Raw genomic sequence first — 12055 nt, forward strand, 5'->3', positions numbered from 1 at the left:
CTTTGCTTATGGAATTTTTGGTTTGAAGGAACAAAAGTAAACCTAGAGGTGAAACTTAAAACATATTCATTGAGCAATTCAAAATAAGATGTGCAATTTATGTTTAGGGTGTCATACTGGTTCATGAGAATACTCAGCTACTCATGACTGGTCAAACTCAAGACATCATTCAATCATTTGACTGAAAATAAATGGATCAACCTTCTTACGATTTCTTGGCTTCAGCTGATTGTAATCATTTTTCTGCATTTGAAAATGTTCCTTGCCAAATAAAAATTTAAGGAGGAAGAAGCAGAAATTAAGTGTGTCTTTTGCTAAATGGAAAGAGTATGTTTCTCTGATAAGGGGATGCAAAAAATTGTCACATTATGATGTATGGCTGAGTTAATGGTGTAGATTAGGGTGAAAAATGGAAGACATAATAATTATTTCTTTTTGTAATCTCATTCTGATTTTCCTTTAAAGCTAAGTGGAACTTACTTCTTGAATATGCCTTGTGTATTTTAATAAGATATTTAATTGTAATGTCATATCTAATTAAAATGATCTCATGTTAATATCCAATATTAGAATTTAGATTTCTGTAAGTAAATCTGTTTGAATTCCCATGAAGTATAAATTTTTGTTTATTATGTATTATATTTTGCTTGAATTATGTTCTGAATCTTTTACTATATTAGGTATTTTCTCCCTCCTTTCCTTATGCCTTCATTGTGTAACTGGAAGTACATTTGATGCATATTTGGGAGGTCCAAAATTTGAATCCCAGCAAAGACAGTTGCGGATTTCTTCAATTTCTTTGCTTTCAAAAAAGTCTTTACTAGTAGCACTCAAACTCAAAGATGGTGGATGATAATTCATCATCACTAGGATTTGAGAATTAGTCCCCAGCAACCCTTTAAAAGGGGAAGTATTAAGATATTTTCTGCCTCCTTTCTGTATGCCTTCGTGGTGTAACTGGAAGCATGCTCAAGGTGCAGTCGGTAGATCCGGATTTCGAATCCTGGCAAGGACATTGTAGATTTTTTCAGTTTCCGGACATGGAAAAATTCTAAAAGACTATGCAGCTGTAATATAAATTTCACATATTTTGCTTTTAAGTTAAGCCATAAGTTAATTTACCATTTGCATATAATGCTAGATTTTAATGCAGCTGTATGCCAGTTATAATATTTATAGAGAAATGTATTTTAGTCTAAACTGCTTCACTAATTTTACATTTGTTTCCCTGCAGAGGTTTTTATTTTGATTTATTTTTAGGAAAATCCATGTTTTTGGCCCAAAAAGGGGGAAGAAATGGATGATGGTAGCTTCAAGCTAAAAATGGTTGAAGAATCTTCCCAAGATGTTTTTGTAACTAGAGATTTTATAATGCAAGCTACTCAGGATGAGTATGAAATGACATGTAGGATCATTGAATGCCCAGGATGGCCTGAAAGTTGTAATCCTCCAAGCAGTGTTTTTGACTTGGTACAAGTTGTCCAAAAATGGCATTTGGAGTACCAAAATGATCCTATTATTGTTGTTGACAGGTAAATATTGCTGTTATCTCATACATATTGATTAAGTTTAATATTTTTTGGTTAAGCAATTATGTTTTAATTTTTTTTGTATGTTTTTGATGTATTAATGTTTAGAATATTTCATAAAGAGTCAGTACTGTGTAAGACAGTAATGACATTATTATCAAATGGATTCATGGTTTTACCAAATTAATGCCATGAATGTGGGGGAAATAAATATTCCTACGAATTCTTAATATTCATAAGGGTAGATTCTTCAGACCATTCCTTCAGTTGTTAGTTTTTATGATCTGCTACATTATTCCAAAAGTCACCAAAGAAATAAAATAAGTTAAATCAGTTTAAGTATCTGAAGCAAATACCATGCTGATTGTGTCTAAAAAAAAGTGTTTTTAGAGCTAAAGCAGAGAGCAAATAGCAGAGCAAAAATGGAAAGTTTTATTTCGAATAACTAACTAAAGTAGAACTATATCTGTTGGAACTACAGCATAATGAAATGTAATCTCCTAATGATAGCAATACTCACTGTTGCCGCCACTTATTAAATACATTATATATTATTATTGTTCACTTTCTTTTTTTAATATAATTTAACACTTCCCCTTGTCAATAAAAAAGGAGCAGTAATAATGATAAATTAGAAGAGAAAATCACAAGAGTTCCATCTTATTACAAATAATCAACAGTAACTTGGTAACATCACTAAATAATTGCTTTAATTGAATTACTTCTCTGACCATTAACTAGCTGCAATTATCTTTGCTTCAGTTGTCGAAGTTTCTGCAGGCTATTTATTTTTGGCTAAATTATGATATAGCTCCACTCCTATGTCTTGACATATTTTGAAATCTGTGCCACTAAAGTCCTCTAGTACTCCTGGTTTGTATTTATTTTCTTACATAACATTTTTAGTAAGAGAATCTGCTATGTGTCTGAATACACATTTCACTTTGATTCAATCGTTTTTCAGTGGACTTTCAAGCAGAGCTGTGGAGTTGGTAGAGAAAATGACCGACTCCAACTCCTGGAATTTTGAAGACTCTGACTCCGACTCCCTCGTGTATATATGTAATAACACGACTCCCTCGTGTATATATGTAAATAATATGCATTGGTTACAGCTTATTTTTTAATATAAAAGAAGTAATAGATGCTACTGAAAAAAAAAAGGTGGCATAGCAAATTATTTATATTAATTAGGATTTATTATGAAATTGAAAAACTGTCATTAGTTATTTCTAAGAAACAGTATAGCTTAGGCAAGCTCTTCTTTGTTAGAGGGCCATAGATCCAATTAGATAAACTTCAGAGCTGAGAAGTGTCTTTCTACACTAATTTGAGTGGGAGGAAGAGATGTTACTTTTAGGGCTACTTCTTTTATCTTTTCAGGATAGATTTTTATAAGTTCTAAAAGAGGTGTTTTGCAAGCGCAATCATATTTTTCTATTTCTTCAAAGGCCATGTAGAAATCGTGTTTGTATTTTTCATTTTTATATCTAAAGGCTCTTGGTTCTTTATTTTCATTCGCTTTGCCTTAGCCTTTTCAATATTATCCAAAATATTTCTCAAAATCTAATTCATCACTAGAAGAGGATGATAGAGACTCAAATGCAATGTCTGCAGTTTGACTGTCCTGATTCGAATTCTCTAATTGTTCTGAGAGTAATTTCATTCTTAATAAAAGTTCATAGATGGCTTTTTGTGCCTTTTAATTTGTTCGTCATCCAAGAATATTCAGTGTTTCGGATCTACATATATTGAACCCAGCAAGATCTCATTGTCTAGCAAACTAGTTTCTCTTTTCTTGATTGAAGAAATGATTCCTTCTGCAATAAACCCTCCATTTCAGAAAGAACAAATATCACATTCTTCCATTCTCGCCTCCTGTCAGATTCTTCAGATTGCAGCTTTCTTGTGGCTTATGCGGTGTAGAAAGAAGAGTTTCCAATTCTGCAAGATAATTCCACATTCTAGTTTTCTGTTAGTGAAACATAAGGGTTATCTACATCTTCTAAAAAGTTCTTAATTCTAACAACCTCTTTATCACCAAATATGTACTTCCTTATCGCATTTCTTGATCAATAATTGCTCTTTTTTCTGCTCACTTCTTTAAAATGGCATCAAATTTGAGAGTTCTTGCTGCTATTGCTGCTTACCTAAATTTACCAGTGAAATTTATAACTAAATGAATCAGTTTAATCACTAATGGCAAATATCATATCCATCTTCCTCCCTTATATTTATTAATATGTCAATAAAATAGAAAATAACTTTTTATTAATGTATATAGTCGATAAATAAAAATAATAACTCAGCTTGTCATTAATTTTTTTCAATTCATTTTCCTTTCATTTCAAATTAAAACTGTCCAACAAAAACTGGAGTCGGAGTCGACCTGTTTTTAGCGACTCCAGCTCCAACTCCTTTTACCCCAAAATCTACCCTACTCCGACTCCACATCCCTGCTTTCAAGGTGAGGTGAAAGAATGCGAACACAGTAAGCTAAATCTGGTTTCGTACCTAACATAAGATACATTGAAGCTAGTACGCTTCTCTATAAGGGAAATTTTCTGTGTGTGGCTATCTTCCTCTTTCTTTTCAGTTAAGCTTTCCTTCAGGATAGAAGTTGACCACTGGTTTGCAATCTTCCATTCCAAATTTCTTTTTTTTTTTTTTTTTTTTTTTTTTTTTTTTTTTTTTTTTTAGCTTAGTGTTGATTCTGAATCTCCACTTCAATCCTCTGGGAAATTTTTTAGGTTTTTTATGTTGTTGCTACCAAACCATCATCTACATATAAGTATACGATTAACTTCTTGCAATTTTTGTTTCTTATATATAAGCATGGATCTGCTTCAGTTGTCTTGATGCCAAGCTGTGATACAAGTCTCTTAAATATTTCTTCTAACAGCATGATGCTTGTTTTCATCAATATAAACTGTGCTTCCACTCACAGACTTTGTCAGAGCCATCACTGTATCCTTCTGGTTGCTGCATGTATATGGATTCCATATAAGTGTTCCATATAAGAATTCTAAACAGACACCAAACTGATAAAGATGCATTTTCTCTTTGGCTGCAATATTGAGAATTGAATTAACAGTTCCTAACTCTGTTACTATACTAAATGTTTGATTGTAATCAACTTTATAATGCTGAGTAAACCCTTTGGTAATGACACTAAGCTTGAATTTATCAATAGATCCATCAGGATTCTTTTTGATTCTATAAACCCACTTGCATGATATAGCTTTAGCATAATTTGGTAATTTTTCTAAAGTCTGTTTCATTTTTCATCAGTGATGTTATTTCAGAATCCATAGCTTCTTTCCAATGTACACTTTGTTTATAGTTGTTTACTTCTTCATAAGAACCGGGCTGTTCCGAATCAGTGATAAAAATTTTACCTATGCTATCTATTATTATACAATCTATAAATACAAAAGCTGTCTATTATTATATAATCTTCAAAATGCTTAGGCTTTTCTTTTTGATGGTCTATTTCTTAGGTATCTTTATTGTTCATTATTTTGCAAATTAATATCTTCATATTTTTGGTCTTCAAAATCATCTTTTGATCTGTTTTGAGATATTTCTTCGTTGTGTTCTTTTTCTGAATTATCTTCTTCACTAAGGAAACTTTTCTGACTCATCTTATTCTGAATATTCTTGATTCTCAGAGCCAGGAATTAGTCTGTCTTGATATTGAACAGGCAACTGCACCCTGTCTTCAAAATTTGCAAGTTCCTATTTTAATATAACATCACATGAACAGATCACACTATTGCCATCTTCGATACATAGACAGTATCTTTCATCTTTGTTATTCATACCCAATTAAATAAGCCTTTGTAGCTTTATAATCCATTTTTTTCTTTGCTTAGGAGTATGAGCATGACAAACAGATCCTATTATGCATAGTTGTTTTATTTGGGATTTCTTTTTAATCCATAGCTCAACAGGAAGAAGCCTTCTACTGATGATTTGCCAGGTCTCTTTAGTACATGTGTGGCAGTGTCAACTAGTTAGCTTTCACTATGAGTTTCAAAATTTGAATACTTAAAATCTCTTGCTATTTCAGTTAGTGTACGCATATCTCATTCACTGGAGCCATTTGCTGGGCAGTATAAGCTACTGTTAGTCTTTGAGTTATTCCTTCATATTGCAAAATTGCGCACAATTTGTCTTTGTCAAACTCGCCTCCATTGCTGCTGAGAAATGCTTTGACTGAAAGTACCAACCTTATTTTGAAAACCACATTACTGTTTTACCATCCATGTTTGTCATGTGATAAACAAGGCTGTTCAAAATGATGACCTAATTTTTTAAATTCATTAATACAGTGGGATGGATGAACCGGGTCTGCAATGATGTTTACGTAGCGCACAGGCATCAGAGATTGTTCTATGTGGATTATGGGTCCTAATGTGCTCCATGAAAACATTGTCCACACCAACCACTGGTGGTCCATGAAATCTTTTTGATGGTCCACAGAAAAATTAGGACATTATTTATGATGAATTTATTTTTATGAAGATTCAGTTTAAAAAATGACGTGTAACAAAACCTACAATGGAATATGGATTATACTTTTTTTTAAAAATTTTGCTACTACTTTTAGCAAAATTCCTTCTGAATTTAGTGACTTTTAGCTATTTTTGTAGGTGTGTCTAGCAACATTTGAAAGTGAGAGCTGGCATCCATGGATATGCTGCTGTTATGAATAAAAGCACAAACTGGAATTCTCTTTTCTTTTGCATTACAAACATTTGCTATTGTAGTCGTTAATAACACAGTTTTTCTCGGTGTCAATAGGCAACTTGATGGATTTTTATAAGAACCATCTGCATTCTTGTTTACAATTGCATCACTGGAAGTTTCCGTTTTTGTTTTGTCTAACTGTTGATCGATGGCACCATTGCAGAATAAGCAATGATTATTATGTTCACAATAATTAAAAATTGGTGGCCTAACACTTTCAGTTTATTGATATGGCTTTGCTGGTTTGTTCTTGTTTATTGTGAAGTTTCTTTTCAGTGATATGGAAATGTGAAGCTTTCTCTACAAGAAAGTAAGATGTTTGTGCTTTTAATATAATTTTTCGGTGTGAACGAAATATGTTTATCAGTGAGATGTTAATAGTGTTTTAATTGTTACTCATAATCAGGGGCGCAGCCTGAATTTCCATAAAGGCATGCTGCTGAACACTAAATGTTTCAAAAATTATATTAACAAATGAAAATTAGAATTACATGTATTGGAAAGTTGAATATTGTTTTTGCATATTAATACATTGTTTTCAGGTCTGATTTTAAGGGGAGTTTTTTAATAAATAATTCATATTAGTGGTCCGTCAAGTATAAAATTATATATGTAGTAGTCCGTGAAGTTCTAAGGGTTGACGACTGCTGGTCCACACCATAATACCCACCACCACCAGCTTACCACCATCTAACTGTGCATCTGGGAGCCAGGGTTTTGTTTGGAAATTGGTTATTGGCACACGCCCGTTGATGTGATGGACCAGAAAATGTGATTCGTCGGACCATGCAACTTTCTTCCATTTTTCTAATGTCCAGTTCCGATGTTTCTTGGCCCATTGCAGATGCAGCTGGCGATGATGTGTAATCAGTGCAGGGACATGCTTCAGCTTCTGGCTGCGTAGGCTCATATGCAGCAATGTACGCTGCCCGTCTGTGTCGCCACTATCTTAGCTGGTGGTGATTTCAGCTGCTGTAGCTATTTGGTCACAGCAAACAATGTGTATCTGCTCTCCTCTGGAATTAATGCGCCTTAGATGTGTGTTCACAAAAACTGTTCGTGAACAGCCCAGTAAATGCACCATTTCTGATATTGATGCTACCAGCCGCCAAGCCACAACGATTTCACCTTTATTGAAGTATGATAAACCAGCTGTTTTCCCATTATGACGTTAATTGCACTTTGTTTGGAAAGACAATTCATAGCCGCTTTATATACTACAACATCAACCGTGCATGCGCAGTGGTTTTGTTCCTGGGTAAGCCCATTTTTATAGATGAAGGGTGATCATAATGTAATGGGTCTTCGGTGTATGTATATATATACACACACATACATATATATGTATGTAATATATATATATCATCTTTGGTTGTCATTTGCAGACTTCGATGTTCCCAACTAAAGTGAGCTTGGTGCAACTAAAGAAAGCATAATATTTTGTGCATCTAGTTGTATAATACTTGGCCTTTTTCTTGCATAAATGTATTTTTCCTTGTAGAGACATTAGGTTAATTAGAAAAGCTGGAGAGATGAAAAGTTAGCAACAACTTCGCCGGGAATCGAGCCATGGACCTCTGGAATACCGGCCCAGCATGCAGAACCACTACACCACGAAGGCATGCTAGGAAAGCGGGATAAAAACCTTATATACTCACTCCCCTTTTTAAAGGGCAACTGGGCTTGTGAGGGACCCAATCACCAAATCCTGGGTGTGGAATCATCATCCACAAGCCTTTTAGTTTGGGCACCACTGTAGAGACATTAGGTTAATTAAAAAAGCCGGAGAGATGAAAAATTAGCAATGCTTTTGCCGGGAATCGAACCCTGGACCTCTGGAATACCGGCCCAGCATGTAGAACCACTACACCACAAAGGAAAGCGGGCAAAATACCTTATATCCTTATAAAAGAATAGTCTTTATTAATCCATTTCCATATTTCTGTGTAATATACAGCATACAACATAATCATAATACAAATAATTGCATATAAGTAACCTTAAGATAATAATTAGACTAAAAATGTGAGCAGGAGTTTTGAAAAAAAAAAAGGGTTGATTAGATTTGTTTTAATAGTTTTATATAATTTTTTTAAATCTACAAATACAAAGTTTCCAGAAACAAAACTGTAAATTCTAGTTGCAGTGATGTTCGATTTTAATTAAGATTATGGCTGCACTTGATGTGATGTAACAATTTTTTTTTAATATTTGGTATAAAATTTAACTTGAGAATTAAGTTACCTTGTGTAAAAATATTTCATCTCTTTCTATTTACTACTATAAATTATTGGCTTCACTAAAGTATGCCTTTACTATTTAAGAAGAGAGAAACAATAACAAAAAAATGTTTGGTAAAAACTTATTTTGGGATATTTATCTAGGATGACTTTAAAATTCAAATCTTAGCGTACATATGCATTTTGAATAAGACTTGTGCTGCAATTAACATTTCTTGCTTCATAGTATCAAGGTAAAGTATATTGCTGTTCAGCAGTTCTTATGAGCCGTGCTGGTATTTTTTATTGCCTTAAAAGAGAACGTTACAATCTTCTAAATTTTGGGGGTGGTTAGAATATAACAATATACTCTCGGAGCAACTTTTGCATTCTTTGTATTTTTTGGTTGTGTTTTATTATTTTCCTGTGCTTTATTTTGTTATATTGTCCTTTTTTGCATGAAAAATGTGGATATTTTAAAAAGTATTAATGATTTTTTAAATATATTAAATAATGCTTGAATGTTTTTGGTCTTGTATTAATAGCTTTATATCAATAAACAATTATCAATTTCGCAGTATTGAATTTTTTGTTTAATCAGTGGGATGTTCATAATGCCGATCAATTGTGCATATTCAGCTATCAAACCCTTAATCATCACTGACCCCTTGTAAAATTTCATCAACCGCAGGATGTCAATACCAACCTCTTTGGAAATTCCTGATCTAGCCACGTGATAAAAATTAAGTACTGACATTAATAAATAATATATAAATTTAAGGATAATCGTATAGAGAATTGTAAAGATATTTAAGATTTGAAATACCAGCATTATTGTAAATTTGCATTTGCATGAGAAAATGGAAAGAAACTCTGAAGCCAATATAAATTACAGATAATTTGTTTAATTAAGAAGTAAAGTAAAATTATAAGTAAGTTTTATAGTAATGAATGAATTTTAAAAACTTTGTTTCTAATTGCTTATGTACATTGCTTGAGCATATTAGTTTGTCAAGGTTATTCATTGAAATTAGATGATGGTGATACAGTATGAAATTACAGCTTTAATTAAATCTTCTTAGATTCTTTGACCATAACTGCTGTAGGATGATGCTTTGTTTTTGTTGTTGCACTATGTGATTTAAATATTTCTTTATGATGATATCATGCAAATATTTGGTGTCTTTATTGGGTATCAAGAATCACTCCAGATAATTATGCCATTAATATAAATCTATCTTAAATTATACTGTTATCATTGTAATAGCTTAAGCTTCTGTTTTTCATTAATGAAAGATTTCTTCAGCTAGTTATGACCTCTTAAATCCTTTTTTTTTTTTTTTTTTTTTTATTTAGTCAGTGATTTACAGTTAACCTGGAAATGTTAACTGAACAATTTATCTGCCATTTATGCTATTGTCTTTTACAACCATCAAATGATCTTAAAGAAAACGTATGAGACTTTGATCCATTTTGTAGCGTATGTTTCCATAGCCTTTCCTTTTATTGTGGATTTTCTAAATTTCTTGTTAAACTGAAAAAGTTTTATTAATTCAACTAACTGTTAAATTGTGATGCCCAGATTTCAGCCCAGTTTGATGACAAGCTATTCCTTCATCATGCATCACATTACATAATTACTTTGTTTGCAAGCAACATTTCTTAAAAGAAAGTTTAAGTTGCAACACAAATTTCTGTGAGTCAGAAACTTTAAAGCAAGTATTAATTATTCTTTTATAAGCAGAATTTAGATATTGGAAAGGGCTATTGTGGATTGAATAAGCTATTTTGATTTTTTATTGCTAAATTCTGCATTTTCTGAAACAGTTCTGTGTTTCTTAACTTTTCAAATAATGCTGTTATTTTAAAAGAAAATACTCTAAATTCTGTATTTATCTTTAACCCTCTGAGCATTACGGGTTTAGCCCTGAAATTTCAAAGTTCCTCAAAATGTCACGAATAAGTGATATTTTCTTGATTTTAATTAAAAAATGACTCTCTCATTTTGTACCTTGATTCCTTTTCTTCAAATATACATCCAAACTGAAATCGGATACATTAAAAGCTAGCAGAAATTTTCATGTATAATGAATGTGGAAGGCAACCTTCTGTACAGAATTTTCTGGTCGTAACGCTGAGAGTGTTAAAGTGATTTATAATTTATTTATTTTGGTTTTGAAGTTAACTTTGAAAATACAATATGAATGCTTTCAAGAGGTGTTGAAATTTATGTATTAAGGTGTATTTAGTTGAGAATTTCCTATATGAATCCATTTGAACCTTTTTCTGATATTTTGGGGGTGTTAGTATTAATCTGTTGGATGCTTGAAGGAACATAACATTTTTGTTAGTATAAATAATTACATATTAATTTTAAAAAATTTTCATTAGGTATGGTGGAACAGAAGCTGCTGCTTTCTGTTGTCTTACAACATTGAACAAACAACTTGAATATGAAAAATGTGTTGATGTATACTTGCATGCTAAATTGTATCACATGAGGAGGCCAGGAATTTGGAAAACTCAGGTATCGTTGAACACTGTAAAACTATTTATATTAAATTTGTATTAGCAAAACTTCAGTAGTCTTATGTTTTTATTATTTACAATTTCAAAGTTCTGTACTGATTTTATTTCAGAATAATTTTCTGCTATATTCCAATTTCCTAGTTTGAATTTCTTTAATGTGGAATTTTATTGTTGAACAAATCTTTTTATTTTGTTCTTATTTTCATGCTATCAGTTTCTACAGCTGTAATGTTTTCTTTACTAAAAGTATTTAAAAGCACGTTTTTCTAGGTGTTTACATTAAGGAAATACATTGTTTTCTCATTGTTAAATAGTAAATATTTATTAAAGCTCATTCACATGGCTACATATTCAGGGCAGTAAAGTTTTCTTTTCACTGCTATGAACCTCTGTCATTGAAAATTCAAGTAACACATAGATAGATTTTGAACATGTTATAAATAACTGTGTAAATGAATAGCAAGTAAATGATGTCTACTATTCAGTGATGATCTAATCTGGTATTTATGTACATTTGTATTTGTAAATTGCATGTTAAAAGGATGGTGAAGAACTAAAAACAGAAACAGAAAAAGAAAGGGAAAAAAACTCTTAAAAGTACAAAAATGTTAATTATCAAAGTATCATTTATACAGTTTGCTGAGAAAAAGAAAAATTATGATTTTTACAAGTCTCTCTTTCAACTCATTTGATGCTGTAAGCATTAGTCCCAGATAGGCTATCTTAAAATCATTTCAGTTATAGGATTTGTTCTCCTAAGAATGTTGCATAACTTGTATATTATGTTTATAAAGCTGACATTTCAAAAATGGAATTGTTCAACATTTAAAACTTCTACATATGTGAAATTTCAGTCATCCAACCAGAATTATTAGTTCTTAAAAAAAAGCATACTGTCCATAAACATGAATCATGAAGAGAATATAATATAAAATATTTATATACTTGAACAAATGAATATCTGAAATATTCAAATATTTTTGTTGTCATGTACGACATTGTTGCTACTATGTTAGTAAAACAGTA

At 31.7% G+C, this 12055-nt stretch overlaps 1 protein-coding gene across 2 annotated transcripts in view; it reads left to right on the forward strand.

The window, feature by feature from the left end:
* The window catches only part of Ptp99A (Protein tyrosine phosphatase 99A), a 391659-nt gene that overhangs the window by 369816 nt on the left and 9788 nt on the right, over positions 1–12055 (forward strand). For both annotated transcript variants that reach the window (XM_085807688.1, XM_085807689.1), the window contains 2 exons: positions 1261–1532; positions 10892–11027. In XM_085807688.1, the coding sequence (XP_085663814.1) occupies positions 1261–1532; positions 10892–11027 (408 nt within the window). The remainder of the gene's footprint in view (positions 1–1260; positions 1533–10891; positions 11028–12055) is intronic.

The sequence above is a fragment of the Stegodyphus dumicola genome, chromosome X1 (genome assembly GCF_044657685.1).
Source record: "Stegodyphus dumicola isolate Sdum_Otavi_A_Nest chromosome X1, ASM4465768v1".
Classification (NCBI taxonomy): domain Eukaryota; kingdom Metazoa; phylum Arthropoda; class Arachnida; order Araneae; family Eresidae; genus Stegodyphus; species Stegodyphus dumicola.